Source organism: Astatotilapia calliptera, chromosome 6 (genome assembly GCF_900246225.1).
Source record: "Astatotilapia calliptera chromosome 6, fAstCal1.2, whole genome shotgun sequence".
Classification (NCBI taxonomy): Eukaryota; Metazoa; Chordata; class Actinopteri; order Cichliformes; family Cichlidae; genus Astatotilapia; species Astatotilapia calliptera.
In genome coordinates this window covers 9,742,161-9,765,779 of record NC_039307.1, presented here as the reverse complement: position 1 = coordinate 9,765,779, position 23,619 = coordinate 9,742,161, and the positions used below count along the sequence as shown (strand labels likewise).

General features: G+C 41.8%; 1 protein-coding gene across 3 annotated transcripts; it reads right to left on the bottom strand.

Annotated features, from left to right (window-relative positions):
* Positions 1-1,169: 1,169 nt before the first annotated feature.
* Positions 1,170-23,579, bottom strand: mafgb (v-maf avian musculoaponeurotic fibrosarcoma oncogene homolog Gb). 3 transcript variants are annotated; one of them, XM_026170149.1, is made up of 3 exons: positions 22,690-23,579; positions 6,074-6,139; positions 1,170-3,663 (listed from the first exon to the last, which is right to left on the bottom strand). In XM_026170149.1, exons 2-3 carry the CDS (start codon positions 6,107-6,109, stop codon positions 3,184-3,186), a joined length of 516 nt encoding a protein of 171 aa, XP_026025934.1. In that variant the 5' UTR covers positions 6,110-6,139; positions 22,690-23,579; the 3' UTR covers positions 1,170-3,183. The 3 variants fall into 3 exon arrangements, with proteins under 3 accessions (XP_026025934.1, XP_026025935.1, XP_026025936.1); XM_026170150.1 differs by lacking the exon at positions 22,690-23,579 and adding an exon at positions 21,778-22,681; XM_026170151.1 differs by lacking the exon at positions 22,690-23,579 and adding an exon at positions 6,272-6,720.
* Between the last annotated feature and the right edge of the window lie 40 nt (positions 23,580-23,619).

Genomic DNA, 23,619 nt, shown 5'->3' with positions numbered 1-23,619 from the left:
TTTCACTTCCCTGACACTTCAAGAACAGTTAAAAAAACAAACAAAAAACAAATACAACTGGAACGATGTTAAATACACATAACCGTGTAAAATACAGAAGCAAAAAAAACAAAAACAACATTTTTTTTTAATCACACACTATAAAAATAAGTTATTGAAGGAGTGGGTGTGATGTAGCCACAAAGGCCTTCAGCAGAGTTTCACATATTTGCTACTTTGCCTGATGACCTGAATACACAACACAACGCAGTGTGTGAGGTTAACCATAAAACTTCCTCATCTCGTTGGTCACTTTATCTGCAACACGCTGCACAGACCAAAAATAAAGACATGGAGGCCTGCTCAGAAATACGTCACAAACGTGAACTCTGCCAAAGTGCAGTTTAGCAAATGATCTAACACGTCTGCAGGGCTGGAGCTGAACGATGAGGGCCGGGGAGGACAAAGACTTTACGATTTGAGAAAGAGTGCAGTTACTCACTGTGTCATCACCCGCTTCAGCCTGAAATCAAACACGTATCAAAGTCATATCCATGAAATAGGGAACGTTATATTACCTCGTCACATACCTACACAGCACACCACACACTAGTTCACGGCTACACACACGTGCCTAGTAGCTAGAGAAAAAACAAAGCTATTCAGTAGTTAAGCCACTTTTGGTACAATTGCAAAATAGAGAGATACTGTATATCAAACAGATTTTGTTATACCTTTTTTTTGTTTTGTTTTTTTATACATGTCATTACAAACAATGCAAAGATAATTGTCTTTATAAAAATCCAGACTCCACCATACATAGACAAAGATTCTTTAAGTATAGAACACCACGTAAGACTACTTTTTATGGTAAAGCCCGCGTGAAATATGTGAAATTCAGAGAAATGTTTGTCACCCATGCCCGCTGACTGCACTGTCAGAAATCACAGTTGCAGTTTGCAGTTGTAAGTTTTGCGGGTAAAAACAAGAAAAGAAAAGTGCAACCCAAATTGCTCTGATATGAGGCAAAGGTTTTCCTGCAGGTGTTGTAACCTACAGCAGACTTTGTTTATAACAGACAAATGTATTTTATGCAAAAAAACCCCAAAACAAGACCAAAAAAAAGAAAAGAAAAAAAAAAAGCAAGAATAAAATTCAGGCTCTTTTTTTTTTTTGTTGCTAATCTCCCTTTTTCTTTTCACTTAAAGAGGACCTATTGTGCTTTTCCTTTCTTTCTACATATGTATACATTATCATGGACAAATAACAAATAGAAAAAAAAACAACCTGTGAGTGAAACGCACAGACGAGAAGGCTCAGCTTTAGACTGTTTTTCTACTTCTGGCCCAGTATGATGTCAGTGAGAGCAGATTCCCCTGGTAATTTCAGGGACATAGTTTGGACTGTGAGTACAGACAAAGATCTTCTATTTAGGATTAGCAGCCAATCAGAATACAGCCTAAATGAAAAGGGAATGGAGCTATAACTGAACTGAAGGGCTGCATAAAGGACCAGTATCAGATAAACAAGCATTATTTCAACTCTGAATCATGCAAAGCCACTCTATGAAACCATGTTTTGAATGTTCTCAACTCATTGTCAATCCTTCTGCTTACCAGAAGGTTGCCTTAAAAGGGTGAAGAGCTAAAGCAGCTCATGTCAGACACAGAAATGACCTGAAGGGCTGCATCAAGGACTAGTGTTGAATAAATAGGGATCATTTTGCACTGAGACTTATGCAAAGCTTCTCTAGAGTCTAAGAATAAAAATATAGAGATGCAAACGAGCAGAATAGGTCCACTTTAAACAAATGACTTGCCAAGGTACATAACTGTTAATAATCATCATCGTCCTTACGTGCTATTACACAGCTTAAATAACAGTGTACGGGAAGAGTTCAATGCTGTCACTAGCTGACTCCTGATTGGTCAGTTTATGCTATAAAGCACAAGCATACGCAACACATCTACACTGAATCTCCACCATCCTTCCACAAGTTATCATATTATTTGTTCATCAGTTATCCTTTTGACTTCTTCTCTATGCATATCACTAGGAGGAAAAGGCACTTGCCCTTCCAAATGTCTTGAATAATCAACTTTGAAGCAAAACTCAAAGAGGCTTTTATCTTCATATGACCATTTCCCTGAAAATTCCCACACTAAAATAAGGTCAGCGAATTAAATAACGTCATCTCCTTTTCCTATAATATGTTTTGGTAAATATTAATTGCCTCCTTTTCCCCTCCTCCTTTCATAAAATTCAGGAAGTACTGCATGTAATAATGGAAGCCAGTTGGAGTTGAAAAATCGAAGGACAGAGAAAAGAGTAGGTAAGAGAACGCGAGAGTGTGACTTGAAAGTAAAAAGACCATAAGAAAAACAAAGTAAAAATACAGCTACCCAAATATAGCAATACCAAAACGAACACGCGCCACAGAATTTCACAGAATTCCTGATATATAACAATTCACACACAGAGAATACACCTTGGACCTCATGTGAATGACAACACAGTACAAAACAGTAGAAATACAGTTACCACCATTGTATAATATATATATCTTCTATAGTACTTTTCTGAAAAAAGTTCTTGGCTAGGTGGAACAAGATGGGGCCTCTCTGCAGCCACTCAAATCAGCAGGTCACATTAAATTCAATGATTTCCATAGAACTAATCAAGAATAAATGCTCTGATTCTCATGTGTGTTTAGGATTGTTTGATGATGTACCAAATTTCAATTTTATACATTTTATTTCGATCAGGCACCTCTTCAAATCTGTGTGCAAATTCGTGACATGGTTATTATGTACTTAAAAAGAGATTCACCAGCACTGAGCACCGAAAACCAAATAAAAACTGTTGGAATTTTCTCATTTTGAGTATTTACAAATGTCAGATTATTTTCTTGATCAGGAATAAGACAGTTTTCATATTATTTGGGATTTCCGGGTCTTCAGTGCCCATAGGAACCCTGTGTATTTGTCCTGCATTGGTACAAGAGTTCTCCTCCGCTTCCATCCTTTCCTTCATCTGCACTGATCAGAAGTGATAACGTGACAGGAGCGTGCCGTGGCGATGCAAGCGAGGCCGCCCGGCTGTTTGTCTGTCAGTGCAGATGGAGGAGGAGTCCGGCAGAGGGGAAGATTGACTCAGATGCAGCTAAGCTCCATCCTGATGCACCTTCATCTCCCTTCCCTTCCCTCAAGACCGTGCGTCTGTTTTTGACTTCACTATTGTAATCACGCTCGTCGCCGTCGCCACCTTCCCTGGGATGAGCGGACCGATGACCGATGACGCCACCCCTCCCCCTCCCCCTCCAGCCCTGACCCCGACCCCGACAGTGGGGCTTCGTGCCACAGTCCTGGCGAAGGTCTGTAACGCCTCGTACTTAGACCTCAGAGCGTCCAGCTCAACGCGCATCGAAGCATTCTCATTGGCCAGTTTGTCCACCTCCTGCTGCAGCTGAGCCTTCTGCTTCTCCAACTCCTCCTTCTGGGTGACACGCTTCACCCGGCAGCTGGCGGCGTAGCCACGATTCTTCAGGGTGCGCCGCCGCTGTTTCAGTTGCAGGATCTCTTCTTTGGTGAGCCCTCGGAGGTGCTGGTTCAGCTCCCGCACCGACATGGTCACCAGCTCCTCGTCTGTGAGGCTGGTGCCATTCTCGCCCGGCTCACGCTTCACCTGCAGGACACAGGAAAAAGAGAGAAGTGAGAGAGAGAAAGCAGCAATGAGTTGACTGTAAAAAGCCCCGCCTGACACCTTTAAGACCTCATATTATCTGTTACTGCCAGGAAATGTTTATGTGGCCTGAACATTCAGACCTGTATCAGACTCTCCAGTGGCCACGTGTCACCCTGCCAACCCAGAAAACCGAGATTTAGAAGAAGTGGCAGCTGTTGTGCTTTAAGCCAAACCATGACCTTTCTCTAAACTTAATTACCATTAAAGGTGGCTTGGTTAACAACATATTGAAAATAATTCACGTGTTAAATCTGTGACATGATTTAACCATCCACATTTCAAACAGTGGTTTGTGGTTTACCGATTTCTAAATCCTGAAGAACCCAAGCTTAACCCCAACAAACTCTGGCCCTTGGAGTTTTTTATTAAATTGTTATCCTAAGTGTTGACAATCAGGGAACAAAGAAAATAATCATCCTACCATGCACTGTTTTGCTTTCTCCAAACTACTGGGTTAGGGTTACCACATATGATGACTCAGGCCTCAGTTAAGAGGCGAAGTCATTCCCTCCACCACCAAACCCTCAAGCCTGCAAATGTAGACTTTGTCATGCTTTAAAACGGGAAAATATTTCTAGTACAAAAACACAAATGAGTACATGTAGCACTGGAAAGATTTAATAAACAAAAAAACAAAAACCCCTTCATTACTGCATGAATTCAGAGTTAAACTTTGATTTAATCATCACAGTTTGGATTCCTCCATCAGCTGATGCAAAGGTCAGCAGATGACTGTGGTGAATGGCAACAGACATAAATGGACCCAGATCACCCTCTGCACCACGTCCTGGACAAGCAGCAGAGAACTTCGTGTGTGTGTGTGAGAGAGACTATGTATTCCTATCTTTGTGGGGACCAAAAATGAGAAGTTCACTATACCAGCAGCCCTTATGGGGACCAGAATCCTGGTCCCCATAAGTTTGAAGGCATTTTTGAGACTCAAAATGTTTTTTAGTGAGAGCTAGTAAGGATTAGTAAGGGTTAGGGACTCATTTTTGATGGTTAGGGTTAGGGTGAGAGGCTAGGGAAAGCATTATGTCAATTCGATGTCCCCACCAGATATGAATACCACACGTGTGTGTTTCTTTTCAAGCTCCTTATTCAATTACATTTAGATGTTTAATTATTTTGTCACAGGTTGTGTTTAATGGTTTTAGTCATTTTATTTTGGATAAATTCAAAGAAGAGTTTTTAGAAGTAGTATAGGAGGTCCCTCTCCCATGTAACCAGCTCCCAGATCCCAGGACTGGATCAGGTGATCCTGAACCATCCCTTAGTTATGCCGTGAGAGTCAGGCTGCTGGGGGGACTTCCCAGCATTGAGCATGTTTTTCATGCCTCGTGTGTTTATCCCGCTACAACATGTGAATGATGTTTTTCTTCTCTACTCTGTAGTTTGTGTTTTGTTCTCCTTGTCTGTGATATCTCTGCGCTCTCTTTTTGTCTCTTCTTTTCCCTCCTCACCTTCCCATCTGCTTATTTAAATTCAAGTTCATTTACATAATCCTTTAAAATGACTGCCCAGAGGCATTTCAAAAAGCCCAGAGGTGTGCCTTCCTTCTAGCATCATTTTGGCTTCAGATGGGCATTTTTTAAATTCTGCGGTCCTCTGAGAAAGTTTTCTTTTCTCATTTGATCTTTGACCTCAAACTGTACTGAGTTTGGGGTAGGTAATCACTAAAGGAGAAGCATAAGAAGACAAAATTGTCCATTAGGCATAGGGGTATTGATTTTGATGCTTTCCTTTTTTCTCTGCTTCCCCTCACCCAATCTCAGCAGATAACGGCCCCTCCTTGAGCTTTGTTCTGCCACAGTCAACTTCCTGTTAAAAGTCGTTCTTCCTCTCTGCCATCACCACCTCATATGGGATTGTCTCTCTAATATCTTGGGGTTTTTCCCTTACAATATAAATGGCATTGTGAATAAATATGAAATGAGTATTTACTGGTGTATCAGCATCCCTTAGTTATGCCGTCATAGGTTCAGGCTGCTGGGGACTTCCCGTGACCTGAGCACTTCTTCCCACTGCCATGCATTTATATGCCACTGCTGCATATCATTATCTTTAATCTACTACTTTGTGTTTTTCCCGTATGTTGTTATGGGCTCTGTGTCCTTTTCTTTTTTCTCTTCTCTTTCCGCTCATTCTCCGACCTTTAAGGGCAGATGTCTACTCCTTTCTGGGCCTGGTTCTGCTAGAGGTCTCCCGTTAAAAGTTTTCTCTTCCCAAAGTTCCTGCTGTTAGTGGACCATCTGATTGTTTCATTTCTCTAGAATATTGTAGGGTTTTTAACTTACCCAACAGCTTACCCTGTATAACTAAAATAAAATTGAAACATGCACCTGCTTACCTTCAAGGCTTTATTTCCTTTGTTAGTCGTCGTCATGCCACAAGAGCCTTGCTCTTCTGAATGAACCTGTGGAGATGCAGGAGAGCACAAAACATAAGCAGAGAAACATCACAGAAAAAAAACATTAAAATAAACTGTGTTTAAGGACACCCTCTCTTCTAACAGTCAATTAAAAAAAAATTGCAAACCAATACCTACCAAGAGGAGTGGAGACATGGTAAATCTATATCTACTATGTTGTGGGAGCATGTTCCACTGTTGTATCGGGGTGAGATTGTATGAGTGAAAGTGACAGAAACTTTTCTTAGAATTTTCCTGACTTCCTGTTTCCTTGTGGTTACACTGACATTGCCCACTACCTTTGTGTTGTTGCGCTCTTATTGGCTGGCTTTCTGCCAATAGGAATGAAATGAGTGTGAGTGAAGAGGAAGTGGTAAAAACTGTGGGAAGGACTCCAGGGGAAAACCAACTGTTAGAACGTCCACACAAACACACACGCACGCACACACACACACGCACGCACACACACATTCTCCGTACCAAAGATGAGCAGAAAACAGATATAGACCTACACCTACTGGGGATAAAAATGAAATCATTGATGCCTTTGCACCAAAGTGGAAACGAGACAAAAAAGAATGGAGATACAAATGTGTGAATCAGAAGTCAACAAAGACCGAGCGTGGAAACGCAAAGGATGAGATCAGCCCTTAGAGCGCACGGCTCCATGATGAGCATCTCCGCAAGCTCTCAATGAGAATCTTTGTTTGGTGACCTGTGTGTTTGTGTGTGTTCATAAAGGGCGGCTATTGTAGCTGGTGCTGAGCGATCATCATGAGACCAGTCATGACGACGCAGCAGATTCCGGATCTCACTCCCTCCCTTCTCTCCTGCAACACAAATTTCTGCTCTCCTCTCTTGACTTTTTGTTCTTCCCTTCTTCCCTTTAAGGGGAGGACAATACAAGATATGGTTGTCAATCACGAGTCATTAGCCAATGAGCATGCAGCATCCCTCAGATTCAGAGTCAAATCAAGCCCGAAGTCATCATATCCATTTTAAAAACAGAGACAGCAATGGCAATAATTCTCAGATTAAAGCCTCACAAGGGGACCTTACAAAGCAATGGACGATGTAAAAATTTACATCAGTCTTAAAGCCCCCAAATCACACACACACACACGCACACACACACACACACACACACACAAAAAAAAAAAAAAATCAAACAAACCTCAAAGTGTCACAATCCAGAAAGGTTTCTTTATTAACGTTGAGCATTATTGTCACGGGATATATCACAGATGAATGCTGCCTTTCATTTACCTCAGAAGTCGTTGTTGTAGAAGTTGGAATTTTAGGTCTATGATGTAGGAGAGCAGCCGAAAGAAGAAGACAACGTAGAATAACAGAAACAAGAACTGGTACCCTGGATGACTCAGAAAGAATCCAAGATAAAAGATTAGCCTTGTAACAAAGGAGACCTTTCATATTTTGACCAGCCACCTATCCCATCATATGGTGTTATAAGTTGAAAGTTTACCCTAAGATGTACTTTTTGAAGAAGTTTTCTCCAGTGAATTATCAGAAAACAGATCAAAGATCCAGGGTCTATGATATATCCCCTGCTATTGATGCTTAAAGTTATAGAAAAAAATGTTTTCATTTAGACTAGAATCATTTGGAGTGGTTATAAAATGGATTTGGTTGCAGTTTTCAACAACGCTTAAATGTGTTTTTCAGTCCTGTCTTATGTGGTTATTTCATGTACTCTTAGTTATGAGGGCTCAAATATGCTGGAAAACAAAACAGCTTTAGATCCACCCCTATGCACTCTGAGGGCCTGTAACTCAAACGTAACAGTTTCACAGTATGGTGGTTTGCATCATTTCATTATAATAAAGCTATTCTGAGGGGGTCAGGTGGAAACTTTTCTCACTGGACTAATTTCTACGAAGGCGTTATCACACCTTTCTTAGGTGTGATGACATTTAAATGATACCGGGCAACACGACTCTTTCCATTTTTTCTATCAAAAGACACCAAATGTGTTAGTGAGCCTCCCTCACAACGCATCACTGCCTGCCTGTCTGTTTGTGAGGGGGCTTCAGTGTTTGTGCATGCACTGCCACAAATCCTACAGATATAAATAGCTGCAGATCAAAGAAAAACATACAAATAATTATGCATGCACACACACACAAAAAAACATGTCAAATGCACAGCAAGTTAAAAAAAAAACAAAAAAACAGTTTAAAACTCAAGGAAGTGGTGAAGAGTGAAAAACAACAACAACAAAAAACGCGCAATAACATGCGAGGCTTAATCCGATGGAGAAATGGCACAGCTTCATTTAAAGCATTTGACTTCAGCACTTAAGGTTCTTCTTAATGAGTTACGATCAGTCAGTTAAACACAATCTTTTATTAAAGAGCTTCTTCTTGAGAGCTGAATGTGCCGCTGCACTCTTCTGTTTTTTTAGGATGCAGCCTCCCACAGCTGAGGTGCACGCTCGCACAAAAGATGAATCAAAGACATGAAGACTGAGGTTAGCTGCTGGGGGTTGGGTTGATGCAAACAGAGGGGGCATAAAGGGGGCTGTTTCCCTGACAGGCACTGGTTTATTTCCCTTGTGCCCAAACCCCCCCATCCTCCATCTACATAGAAACAAAAAGCATGCTGCCAAACACACACACACACACACACACACACACACACACACACACACACACACACACACACACACACACTACCCTGCTGCTATGCCAGCGGGGCACAATAAAACACACATGCAAAATGGTTGACTGCGAGTACACAAGTGTTTTAAACAATGTCGTACTCGCATACTGCAGAGGTTTGATACCATATTTAACGTCGTAATTAAAAGCACTTTAAAAGGCACTTTAGATGTTTATATACGCAACATAAAAGGTTGGCATGGTGGTGCAGTGGTTAGCACCATCAAGTCACAGTAAGAAGGTTCCTTGTTTGAATCTTTAGGGCAGCTGGAGTGTTTCTGTGTGGAGTGTACTGGCATCCTCCCACAATTCAAAGCAGTTAGGTTAACTGGTGATCCTGTGTTGGCTATAAATTTGTGGCTCATAGACATTTATAAATCAGTTTTCCACTTTATAAATGCCAATTAATTTCCAAAAAGGTGCCAGGTCTATTCTTGAATCATTCTGCTCTATCACAACACCACCGAATGTAATCAGATTTATAAACCGTAACCAAACACTGAGGAATTACAAGCAGTGTCAAAAGACACAGTATAAACCCCCAGAACTTCATCACTTTACTTTTTTTAATGTTTTTTTTTTGTTTGTTTGTTTGTTTTAACATTCTGTTTACACCTGGAAAAAAAAGTGTGTAAAACTGCAAAACCACTAGAAAAAAACAGTGATAAAAATTTTGGGTGCAGCGCTCAGCATTAATTAATTGGCTCTTTGAGGGTGACTGCATACATAAGCATAATTTATCTGCAAACAGGTAAATCAGAGTCTGCGTTACCTTGTGTCACCTTTACAGAAGCAACACAAAACAAAAACCTGTATGTCCTAATCCATCATGGTTAGACAACAACAACAAATTTCAAAAAACTGACTAAGACCAGAGGATAAAACTGCAACAAACTGTGTCTTTTTGGGGCATCTGTAAGTCACCCAGGTTGAGGATCATCTGCTGAGCAAAGGCATCGCCATTCATCTTGGGTGGACACACAAACACAAAGGGCCAGAGGTGTCCTTCCCATCATGCTTGTTAGGTGATCGCTGCGGTGTGGTCAATGCCACAGCCACTGTTGCTACAACAGAGCTTTTTTTTTTTTTTTTTTGCTGTGGCAGGCTGTATTTTTATGGAGCAACTGAAAGAACGCTGACGACTCAAGAGCAGAGCTGCTTACGGTTACAGCAGAGAGACAACACACACAAACACGGAGGACGGGATGTGAGGACAGGGATGGCAGAAGAGCTGAGAAGTGGTGAAGATGAGTAGAATATGGTTGGAAGGCAAAAAAAAAAAAAAAGATGAGAAAGTCAGGAGGGAGAAAAAAGATAGCAAGGTGAAGACAGAAAAGAAGAGGAGGAGGAAGAGGAGAGGGGCGCTGGTGGTGAAGGAGGACTGAAAGAATGCTGACGTCTCCAGAGCTGATTAGCGTTACACAGAGACATCACACCCACAGCCGAGAAAAATGCTGAGTATGGAGAGAGGACAGGGTGTGAGGAGACGAGGGGGGGTGCAAATGACAAGGGAGAAAGAAGAGAAGAAAAAGAGAAGCAAGCGAATAGGGAGGAGCAGGAGGAGGAGAAGGACAGAGGAGGAAGGGGGGGTGGGAAAGCATTTCGGTGAAAATGCATCCTCAACACATTTGTAAGAGCTTAGCTGTGGAGTACAGAGAGTGGGGGAGAGAGAGGAGGAGGACGAGTAGGGGGATAAAGCCCCCCCCAAAAACCCTGAACTCAGCAACGACCACAACTAAAACCTCCAATTAGAAAAGTTCTGAAGCTGATCCAATGCAATGAAACCACTGCTGACCACCTCCCTCTCCCCTCAACCTTCTTTAACACACAAAATAAAGAAAAGACTTCACATCTCTTCCTGTTGACAAATCAAATCCCACAGAAGGGACAGGGGGATAGTCTTGCAAATAAGAGCTATTAATAATAAAACCAATACATCCACACTCAGACTTGGGGAAAAAAAATAAAATAAATTCAAGCATTTATTTTCCCCAAGGCTCATATTGCAACTCCCCGGGCAAACATTTCAGCGACAACTATCTGTCGGCTGACCGTCTTTCTCAACAAAAAAATTTCCACAACAAAAGTGGCGATGATAGAAGTTAACCGCCCTCTGGATGTCCTTGTGGGTTCAAGAATAATTTTATACTACCCTTTTTATTGATTACAGCAAAATGAAATTAAACATTCTTGATTGGGAGAAAAGTAACCTGACATATCCTCCTTCATTCAGGCCTTTTTCTTTTGTTCCCTGCATAAGAGACACGTTGATCCCTGTATGAGCCTTGATTCCTCCTTATCCGGTTGCCTGCTAGAGGCAAATATTTATCATTTTTCCAGTTGACTGTATTCATAACACTGTGTTTCCATTGGCTATGCATAGTGAAGTATTATAAGCATGCAAGCAACCTACGTATTCAACAGCACATCTGACGGCAATGATGCTATGCAAAGGTAGACTGTGGACTGGTTGAAAAGTTTACTTGAACAGAAAAGGAAGTGGCAGCAGAGTTCAAAACAAAGATAGAAGCATAGAAAATACTGTTGTTTTTAACACTCAGTTTCACTTCACTACAGAGAAGTTCTTTGTTTCTTTTAACTTCTCTCTGTTAAATAGAAGGAGCTAAGCTGAATAACCAACAACATCACAATAAAGAACGAGAATAACTTACAGGCAGGTCGTTTTTGACAGCGCCCCCTGGTGACAGCGCACAGTTATAACATTTAGAGAACGATCCGCGTATGACCAAAGCTCAACCAGGTTGCTGCCGTGATGCTAGGCAAAACTTCACTTCACATTCGATGTGAACTATTAGATTACTGGGTCCAACTTTCCTGGCTTTACTCATGACTGCATGATCTACTGGGAAGAGGCACGTTTTTGCTCTCCTTCGACACACATTTCCGACATCAGTCTTGCAGAGCTTCATAATTTTTTAATAATTTTATGCATTTTGTGGATTCATTGCGGAAACAGTTTCATAGTGTCAAAGTATTTGTTAGTAAGTTAAAGAGATTTTTATTGAGATAGTCATGCGCTGTCTCAGGCCTACCTTTTCAAGGGGGCTAGGGTCGCTTAACCACATGAACAGGCGTTTTACAATTTTCACATTCATTAGGCTATTAGGGTCCAGGCGATGTGTATTTTGTCAGGATAAGGTTTTTAGTGTACTTCCACATGTCTGTCCGATTTGCATGACTATGCAGACTCGTCTGCAGAGATTTGACTTGACATTGCACCAACTATGCATGTGTAGTTGGCTTCAAAGAACTATGAAATGAGTTACAAGTCAACCGTAGTGTCTCCAGCTGCCCACGCTGCAGCAGAATATAATCACTGCTTAAAGGTGACTGTGCTTTTGGCATCAGGACCCCTCTGCACTGGAACAACCTGCCTGAGGAGGTCAGCCTCCCAGTAGTCACCTTTAAATCACCTCAATGCATTTGCAATGATTTTCTTTTATGCCATGACATTACACGTAAGATCTTCTTACTTGCTGGTAATCAAGCTTCCTAATTTTAGTTTTGCCATTGACTTTTATTTTTTATCATTCTGTCTTGCACCCAGGATGAAAACCAGGGTAATAGTGCAGCAGGATGTGATCATGGGGCTAATAAAGATAGATTAAAAAGAACAAAGGACACAGCATGATGAGACATAGACTGCTTTCTCTCGCAGACAAACAGGATGATGAACTCTCTTTGTGCGGCTGGCTTCAGACAGAGCTCTAATTAATCTTGTTTGCGAGAACCTTTTGCCCCGGCCTCTACTGCCACACAGAGAGGAATTTCTTAGAAAGAGACTTGCTATTTAAGAGCCGGTGGCCTGCTGCAGACACACACAGTGGAAAATAAATGGCCAGATTAGGCGCTCCAAAAATGACCCGGGGGCTGCGACAAGTGGGTGTTTGCGCACATAAACAAGTGAGCATATATAGCCAATGATCAAGAATAGATTGTAAGAGTCACAAGTCATTTGTGATGCAGTGGCATTGCTGCGTTTATTGAATAATCCGACAATAACAACTGCTTTAACTGTGTCTTCTCCTTCAGGCATTTCTCTAAGCAATAGCGGGGGGGAAACACAAAGGATGGCAGCTGAGTGAAGCAGTAGACGCGCACAGTAGGTCGTAGAGAGGACATGACAGAAAGACATAAAGGAAGCAAAACGTAGGGAGAGTGAATTGAAACCTCAGACAGCTACAAAACTCAGCTCCTGGCAGCAGTCCACCTTGGGTTTGTTAAAAAACAGAGCGAGTAGCTCTCATTGATCCCGTGTGGGCCGAAGATGGTGAGGGAGTCGGTAAATAATTAACGATGAGCTCTGTGTGGAGTCTGATTGAGAATTAGGAATCAGATCAGAGATAATGGCAACCTGTGTGTAGAGAAAAGGGAGGAGCAGCGATACAGGACCTTGGGTCTGAGGAGCTGAGGAGTGACAAGGAGAGAAGTCACTAGTATGGGCTATGTGTGTTTGAGAGTGTGTGTGCGCGTGTGTGTTTTAGGAAAGGAAGCTATTAACTGGAGGTTATGCAGAGCGTGAAATAAGCATGATAACACAGACAGAATGAGGAGATGGAGAAAACACAGGAAAAGTCATGGAGAAGAGGAGTCTAGACCAAGGGTGTCAAACATGTGGCCTGGGGGCCATAACCGGTCTGCAAAATGGTTCAACTCAGCCCACCAGAGTCAGAAAAAAATTGTAGTTACTCCAACTTTTGAAGAAAAAAAAAAAAAAAAGAAGCATTGTGACATGAGCGTATGACACCGTACATCGAAAGTAACGTCACAACTGCTGGCGTTCAAAAAAAATGTACGTTTCCTTCAGCTCTCTGGTTTTTTTAAGCTGGTGCTGGAGGCAGAGTTGTTAACACAACTAATTTCCATAGGTTAGTTTAAATTTTGCCCTTACTTTTCTGCTGTGGTTCACACCATTGCCTGTATGTAACCATTCTTGAATTCAAGATCATTTTCTGAATGCCAGGAGTAGTTCGTGCCCCACCCTCATCCACTTTCTCATCTCACATACCCCTCCTTAGCACATGTGGATCTGCCTCACCTGGGAGCTTGAGTTTCCACTGAGGTCCTCTTCAAAACACAGCCTAAACAACTATTCTTATTGAACCTGCAATTCTCTTACAAAACATGTTTTCAAATCTAATTGAGGATGTGGACCCTGCCAGTGAATGTGTGTTTGTATGTACTGTTTGTTGGCATATGCACACTTTTTACGCATTTCTCTTTTTAAAGCACTGTGTGTATTAAAAAGTGTTATACAAATTAAGTCATTATTAGTAATTAAAATCACTTTGACATTGATGTTCTAGCCCCTCATAAACATATATGGAATCACTTTCACAGTTTACTGAGAGTTAAAAAGGGGCAGCGTGCGTGTGTGTCTGTGTTTGTGAGACAAGTGCGTTATTAAAGGCGAGAAAAAGTCCTGGCGTCGACACGTTTTTCCCATTCCAGGTAGTAAGTCGGAGTGTGATGACAAATTTCCCAACACAAGCAAAAAAAAACCTGCACTGTCAGGCAATTGAGCTCTGGCGCCTTTTTTTCATAAGTGCTTTTTTTTTTTGAAGAGAGAAAGCATGTAGCGCAGGTTAAGTCATTTCTGTGTGTGTGTGTGTGTGTGTGTGTGTGTGTGTGTGTGTGTGTGTGTGTGTGTGTGTGTGTGTGTGTGTGTGTGTGTGTATGCGTGCATACAAACAGAGCTGCGAGGGAGACAGGGATAAGTTAAACGACACTATAAGTTTATTTCACCCAGACGCCGTGCATCCCAGGTCAGCAATACAAACTCGAGACAAAGAGAAAGTTCGAGTCCAAGAGCAAAGTAAGCACGGCGCGACTCTGTGGGGAGGCATTCATCATTATCAGTCACATTAATGGGAAAGTATCATCAGAAAACCTTTACCACAGGGAGGAGGAGACATGTTTGTGGTTTACAGAGGTGCACTCGGGGGCAGTGGTCTCTTTTGCACTGCGACATTCTCCGTGACTATTTTAAGGTTTTCCTTTAAGATGGTATGATGGGTATTACGATATATTTAAATGCGCACAGAGGGGCAGAGTATGTGGACATTTTACCGAAGCAGTGCTGCCTGCTTCCCTTCAATCTGATATTTATCCTCCTGCTAAACGCAGCAGTTTAAAACAACACATGACTAACAAAACTTCACTTGTAAAAACCATAAACAATTCTACTACTTTAAAGAAACACGATTAAATGCCAAGAATTGTGAAGTGAATAGTGCTGAAACAACTTCCTGATTTAAAAAGCCTGATCTTCCAGCTTTTCCCAGGCTAAAACTGGACCCATTATACTTTTTCTTTGTGTATATATGACATTATAAATACAAAATATTTGTACAGGCACTGAGTAACAGCCTCTTTGAGCCTGTGAGCCAAAAGCTCAGACTTCAGATTACTCTAAACAGTGAGTTTTAAGTAGATTTTTCTACTCTTTTATTTTGTATTTATCTGACAGTCACAGACAAAAAGCCCATTTCCAAAAAGGGCAATTAGTGGAACTAACTTTAATATCTGTTATGGACTGTCTAACAAACAAAGCATTTGAAGATGTCACCTTGGACTGTGGAAAAATCATTACCACAGCTCAGACAAGAAATTACAGATTACTGCAGTAACATTACTTGGTGGTGAAAATAATCATTAGGTGCAGTCAGCTGCTTCTACAAAAAGGTCAAACAGATTGAGAAGGAATTAATAACAATATATATATATATATATATATATATATATATATATATATATAATATTTTTTTTCTTTTTTTCATGACTATAAGACGAAAAAAAGATGCAGAAAATACAATGAAACAAAGGTTCCATAGCTTCAGCAGGCCCTAAACGCTAATTCCTCATCAGCTACATTTGCTCACTCTGAAGGTGATTAGATCTAAAACATGCACTTGTTTTGTTTGAGAATAGGTCTGATGTTTACTTTGCAAGCCAGCCTTCAATATGAGGAGGGGAAATGAAAACTCAGTCGAGACACCGGAGGACCATTGTTGCTTGGAAATAATTTAATGCCACAGGTGATAGCAAAGCCGGTGCCACATTCAACGCACACGTATCTCTGTTCCCTCTCTTTGCTCCTTGGCATTGATCCACTCTGTTTGTGTGTGTTTTAAAGCTTCAGAAATTCATACCACAATCCTGGGATCGTCACACTGCAGTTAAAAAATGCGGCAAGTTGGCATAGAGATGATGCAACTGGTAGACAACCGCTGGTGCGGATACTTCTGTTACCAGGGCCTTGCATCTTCGCCGCTACAAGCCAATCACAATATCTCATGGCTGCATCACTGGTGAGGTATGGAATGAATGTGTGAGTGTTATTTTTTTTAACTGGCGGCATCTCTAAAAGCTCCAAAATAAGCCCAAAGGCCCACAAAGGAAAAACTTGATAACTTTACTCAAAGACTACAATATCACTTCACCGATCACTGAAATGCACGACACAATCGATTCAGGACCGAAATCTAGATCAACAACTTAAACTGAACTTCAACTTTTTTCCATTAAAAAAAATAAAATAAAAAAATCCCTTTGACATGCTGAAATGAGATTTGTCTCATTTTCATACACTTTCTGGTTCTCAGGGAGGTTATGAAATAAGCAGTCGAAGCACTTGTGGAGGGCGGGTACATTAAACGCACACACACAGACTCGGAGACAGAATAACACAAGGACAAGCTGCGCACTCACATCGAAGCAAAAAAGAAAACTGAAGAAAAAAAAAAAAAAAACAGTGGAGCACAGCAATGATTATGCACCAGATCTGCTTACACCATATTTCATCATTACTGTGGAGAAAAAACACTCAACTATTGATCTGCCCCACTGCTTCCTTTTCTCTCTTCCTCTCTCTCACTGCAATTCAATCTTTTATTCCCGTGTTTACTTATCGCATTTTACTTCCCTCTCACTCTTTTAGAAATCTGCAAGCAAAACAAGACTTCTGAAATGGTTCCCAGTAGTAAACAAGACCATAAACATGCAAACACTACTTAGAAATTATGTTCACAAACACCGCGTTCTTCCTCGCAGACACACATACACACACATACAGAGGAGGTGGACACAATATCAGAAACACCTGTGCAATCTAATGCAATCCAGAGCTGTAGCCCTGCAATAAACGCTGCCTTTGTGCAGTCTCTTTTTTCAATGCAATCTCAGAGCAAGAATGGATACAAAAATCATGAAAAAAAACCTTAAGATAAAATTCTTTACTTTAGAACAAAAACATCATTAAACATCATGTCCTCAGACTTTGTTCACAGTTACTGGGTATGGATCTAAAATAACCTTTTGGTACTGACATCAATGTGTCCACATTCAGTTTAAGACCAAATTAATAGGTGCTGATGTATTTTAGAGGGAAAAACTAGATTTACAGTTCTAAGCCAATAAATAAAATATGTGTTCTAAGCATTAGTAACAAAACCGAGGCATGCTGTTGGCAACAGCCTCAGAACATTTGATCAGTTAGGAAAAAATATCAGTTCCACAAAAGTTTGATAACATCACTCTCACAGATGGAAAAAAAAAAAAAAAAAAAGGACAGGCAGTGAAGATGAGGGATTATTTTTCGAAGCTAAGAAATGCTCAGAAAGGAAATTTAAAGGACATATATAAATATATATATGAAAATACACAGAGTCTCTCTAGAATTTTTTTCACTGGATCCACATACGATGTGTTGCTGATAGTGCTGGGCAATTCAAGCAGTCTTTTTCATCTGCCAAATTCCACTTTAACCTCTGTCTATAGATTGTGCTGACCATCTTGAATATACCCAACTCCTGTTGTAGCTCAGTAAATCATCCTTCCTTATAAACACAGCCAAAGGAGGCTCTACATCACACATGAGCAGAGCCTAACGGCCACCTCAATTCGATTCCCTACAACCTTAAAAGAAAACTAAACAACCACCCAAAAATCAATAAACACTGCGTGAAAGGAGGCACACGGGAACCCTGACTTCAACTGCTGCTGGTGCTCCTCGTTCTGCTCTGCAGCCTCTGTGAGTTAGAGCACAGCAGCACCCGTTCTCCACCTGCTGCAGGTTCAGTATGAGTGACCCTCAAGCTAACAGCGGATCTCCAGAGTAGAACAAGAGCTACTGTCCCCAGCTGCATTAGATCTTGTTCTGAACTGGACTGCAGAATGACCTTAGTAGTGACTGGGCTTTCAAAATAAAAGCATGGGGGTTGTGAACTAGTTGTCTCAGGCTTGTTTTGGGATTATTTAAAACATTCAGGCAATCTGTTATATCTACCCAAATTAATGGATTTTAACATTCATCAGCAATATGTGTGTGTGATATTTTCATTCAGATGTTCCATGTGAGGCCCTTTGTTTACTATGACTATCACTGCTCTGCATGATGCTTCAACACCTTGACCACCGTACACGTAGGGCATCAAACAGTGTATATGAACTAGAGATGGACCGATCCGATATTACGTATCGGTATCGGTCCGATACTGACCTAAATTACTGGATCGGATATCGGAGAAAAATAAAAAATGTAATCCGATCCATTAAATATCACGAAAGCACCTCACAAAACTTGCAACACGCCGTAACTCACCTCAGAACGTTAGCAGTCGGAGCAGTATGCATCACGTGATAGAGCGGCTGTGGCATGCGGGACCTGTGGTCTGGATAGCATTTGGAGCTTCGCTAGCAACCTGGCATTTCATCTCCGACAAAGTTATCCCCGAGAGAAGTAAAGCAAGTGTGTAAGTCCATCTCTGAATGTTTGTAAAGCATTCCCACGTTAAGCTTAACAAGCGACTGCCTCTCGCTCTCCGGCTGCTACTTCAATCGTGACACTGCTTAAATGATCAGCTGATCGGCTTTTCTGTCGCGAGTCCGTGTCTCTTGTTTGTTTTTGGTCCACTTTGCACCAGAAAGAGGAAACCAGCGGCTGAACAACAGCAGAACGTTTAAGCTTGATAAGCTGTTGTTAGAATTTATTTAATATTACTTTCTACTCCAGAATCTTTTTCTACGTAGCTGACGCTGGTAACTGTGCAGGGGCGGATCTAGCAAAGTTTAGCCAGGGGGGCCGATAGGGCATGAACAGGGAAAAGGGGGCACAAAGACATACTTTTCTTTCTTATTCTCATTTAAAATGTCGAGCTTTTAATAAATAATTATCTGACACCCAAAGTTTTAATTTGATGTAAAATGAATAGAAGTCAATTACTGTATATAGTGACTATTAAGTCTAATATATACCCTAGTAAGCTATAGTACTTTTTACTTTGGGAAGGTACCATCTGTGCAGTCTGCAATTTTGTTGAAGAAAGATGTTGAATCTATTTAATATTTCTTGAAAAATAATTGATTTCTGTGCATTTTTTTCACACTGCATCAAATTAAGGTTGATTACGTCGATTAAGCATCATGAGGTGGAGCGTGAGGGGTGGTTCCTTATTTTTTATTTATTTCTTTTTGTTGTTGCTGGGAGTTGGAACCCTATTAGTTAGGTTGCTTAATATTTACGCTAAGTACTCTTTAAAATACCAGAATAGGGAGGATGGTGTAGGTCTAAGTTTATTAGATTGATCAGTATTGCTGAACTATGAAATATTTTTTTTGTATACAGGTATAACAGAATAGCTTTAGTGTAGTTGTTGTTTTAAACTTGAGTATGAACTTGCAGACTTGCAAAATGCAGCAAGATATTTTAAAAAACAGTTTTGTTGATTAAAACACACTATATCGGATTCATATCGGTATCGGCAGATATCCAAATTTATGATATCGGTATCGGTATCGGACATAAAAAAGTGGTATCGTGCCATCTCTAATATGAACACACATATACTTCCTTCCTCGTCGAGGCTTCAAGACAGACAAGAAGAGATAGAACGCAATCAACCACCATGCACCAAATGTTGTAATGGCCAACTGATAGTAAAATCACTTCCCTTTGTTACATCTCCTTTCTACGCCTCAACAGTGCAGGCAGGAACTCACACACAGCTTTTAACCTTGGTGCTTGGCATACGCACAGACACACACACAGCCCTACAGCAGGAAGATCTTAGCTTCTTGTAGGTGTTTTATATCTCCTGCTTTCTTTGCAACCTCTCACATGTATATACACACACTCACACACACGCACGACAAGGCAAAGAAACTAGCTGTGGTAAGTAACAAGTGAAAACGCCATCTGTCAAGCGAGAGCGCATTTGCTTCGCCTCAGCATTTTCAGGGGAATGCCTTGAAGACAAAAAGGTCCTTGTTCTCAATCTCTCCACAAATCCCATCTCTCATTCTTCCTCCCTCTTCCTTCATCCCCCCCTTTTGCTCTGCGCGCCTCGCCGCTCTGCCACCATCAGCAAAGTTGCACACATAAGCATTGGTCAGCGTTCAATTACCGCGAACACCAGGGAAGGATGGGAAAGTACTTGACAGAGAAATGCACTTCAAGCACTGATTAAATACTGATACCAAGTATAAAAAGCTTAGCCCCTAGGTTGTGTGTGTGCGTGCGTACATGCAATGAGAAAAGGAAATGGGAAAAATCTGTGTGTGTGTGTGTGTGTGTGTGTGTGTGTGTGTGTGTGTGTGTGTGTGTGTGTGTGTGTGTGTGTGTGTGTGTGTATGTGAGAAAGAAAGACAGTGAAGAGGGAGGGTTGGTGGTGGTGCTCTTCTCTCCAATACTGATACAACCGTTTCATCATTATGACCCTCTATTACAGTACTTGCCAACTTGCTTACTACATACTTTTGATACACTCTGCAGAGTGCTGACTCCAACTAAAGCTGCTGATATGGAGTCATTAGGGGGGTGAAGTTTCTGTTTTTCTTGTGCCCACAGAGCTTCCCTATTACTCTTCAGTGTTTAAGAGTTGCAGCGCTCATAGGCAGAAGATAATGGCCCATCCGCAAGAGATCAATCAGAGGAAATTCTGTTGCACAGCATTATAGCTTCCTTTTTTAGCACACGTCTCAGTGTGGGTTCATTAACCGCCATGGGAATCAGTCCTTCCCCTCAGCCTTCATTTGTGTCTGTATTTTTAATGATATTTACACAGGAGGTTCTTGTTTTTAATCTGGCAAAATCAGACTGTATTTATTTATTTTATTAAAAAGTGAACTAAAGGTTGAGGGGTTAACTCTATAAGGTCTGAAGCCGCCTCCATTCGCTCGTTTTGTATCTGACCCTGGTATGCAGTGGACCCAAGCTCCGGTTACCTAGGTAACTCTCTAATGTCAATCAGCCGCATGTTCCGCTCTCATTGGTGGCTTCTTCGTTAAATACCGTTGAAGTTGAGAAAAGTTCGACGGTAGACCCGCCCATTTCACGTCGCTAACCGTTATTTCGCCCCTCTTCGCTCGTAAACGGTGAATGTCACTGACTTCACATGGCTTCTGGCCGTCAGTATCGTGGCCTAATTTATCAGAATGTGATTTTAATTAAAATTACTTTGGCTTTAAAACATCCGAAGTCTAGGCAATCAGAAAAAAACCCTAAACAAAGGCTTGGGGGATTCAAACATCATGGGGTTAAGCCACTAGATAACAAACATCGTGCTCCAGTGCACATAAATTAACTAGTGTTTGCTGAATACTACAAAAATGTACACATTTAGGACCATTTTAAAAACACCTATCCTTGACCCCGACTCCGTGACCAGGTCTAATTTCACCGCCGTGAACAGACCTCCTTCCTTCCCTCTACGCCAGACCTTTGTCCGCCCGCCCGCTTGCCGCCGGTGCCATGTTGCCATGGCTCCCTCGTGCCTCCGCTCTGCTCGCGCAAACGTTGAGAAATACGAACGTTGTGATGAATCAGCATCTCTGCCGCTAGCTCAAGCCGGTGAACCAGCAGCAGCAGCACCGCGGCCGGAAAACCGAGTAGACTCTATGAGAGTAAACCCGGTAGTACAAGTCCTTAAAACGCCAAAAAATACTCACTGTTGCTGAGTGATACGCGAAGCGAGCGGCTGTCTGTGTGAAGCGGCTGACACAAAGCAAATGTCAAAACAGTCACTCGGGCAGTTCGGCCACAATACTCTCTCTCTCTCTGTAGCTAGCCGCTGGGCGTCTGACAGCTATCGACGCTCCAGCATGACAGCCAGCCGTGTTTTGCCTTGTTTTAAAAAAAAAAAAAACAGAAAGAATTTTTTTTTTTACATATTTTTATATTTCCACCTACAGCTAAACAACCAGAGAGCAAACGAGACGCTCATATATGAGAGCCCTAAATCCCAACATAGCTAACAAACAGCTGACTAACGGTCATATCACATCTGAACCAGCAGCTGGATATGTCCGGTCTGTGTGAGCGCCGCTGCCGCCGCTCCAAATGCGAGGCACAGCCAGAGAAAAAGCTGAGGTTATGTGCCGTTACCGAGGGGGGTTTCGGTGCTTTAAGTAAACACTATACATTTAGAAATTTAACAGGCACAAAACAAGGGAATCCCCGGGCACCGCCGCGTCTCCGCGCGGTCATCTAATTCCGACACTTCTTTTTCAGCCTGACAGCCACACTCATCCTGCCCCCTTTGTCTGTCTTATTATGAAATCACCGGTTGGTCGGTAGTGCGTGGCAGCTAGAGCGACCGACCGCGTTTCAGTAGCGCATGTACCAAAGACCTCGATGATGATGATGATGATGATGATGATGATGATTCAGCACTGCCAGACTAATGCCCTTTAAACAACAGCAGCAGCGGCGGCGACGGCGGCGGCAGCGCACACCGGGACAGGCGGCAGTGCGCCCGCACTGAGCGGCAGCGACGGCGGCCGTGCACACTCAGCAAAACACCTCTACATTCAGCACTTTCTGAAGACATTTCAGTTTTGATTTCGACAAAGCTGACTCACCAGAAGTCAAACCGGCGCCTTTCGCCCACCCGCAGCTTCGAAAGGTTGACGTCCGCCGACGGTTCGTCGACCCGGTGTGGAGAAGACAGACAGTTGGAGAAATGTTTTTCCGCTCACGCCTTCTCTCGCAGGTCTCCAGATATATCCACTCCTTCCCCGCTTGTTTTAGTCTATGGTCGGAGGCGCCAGACGTCAAATGATGTTTGGATCACGTGGCTTCATTCATGAAGGATCTACGCAACCCGCTTTTAAAGAGACACGAGACACTACTACTGTGTGCTTTAACAACAGGCAGGGTGGAAAGCGTGACACGACAGCTGTGCACATCTCTATACTTAGAGCTAACATTTGAACCTCTGATCCAACAATAGGACAAAGAGCGGCGACACAACCATCTAACACTAAAGCAGCGATGCTCTGAGAGGCAATGGAAATTTATCACCCGACAAGTGAAAGACAGTGCCCTCCACATTTATGACTCATTTATTTTTAATAATGTTGTGTATTTTTAGGAATTTTACCCCTTTGTGTTGAACATGCAGCTGAAATAGGGACTAGGGTATGAAAACGGGTAAACAAAGAGATTAAAATAAAGAATTCAATGCGAAATATTTACCCACTTAAAAAAATTATGAAATACCTTAATGTTACAAGCTAGTGCAGGATTGTCAAACATAAGGTCCCACGGCCAGAGTGGGTCGGCAAAGAATTCAATTCTGTACACTGGATGGCTTTGAAAAAAGTTATGTACACGTTTTCACCCACTGCTCCTACCGATAAAGACCTCCTCGTGGCCTTTTATACTACCCCAAAGTAATTAAATTATAGTTTTCTGTATTTCACACATTTACTTCGTACAATTTAAGCCCAAAGAGTCACAGATTTACTACAGCAGCATTTTTTCATCATGTAAGAATTCAGACATACCGT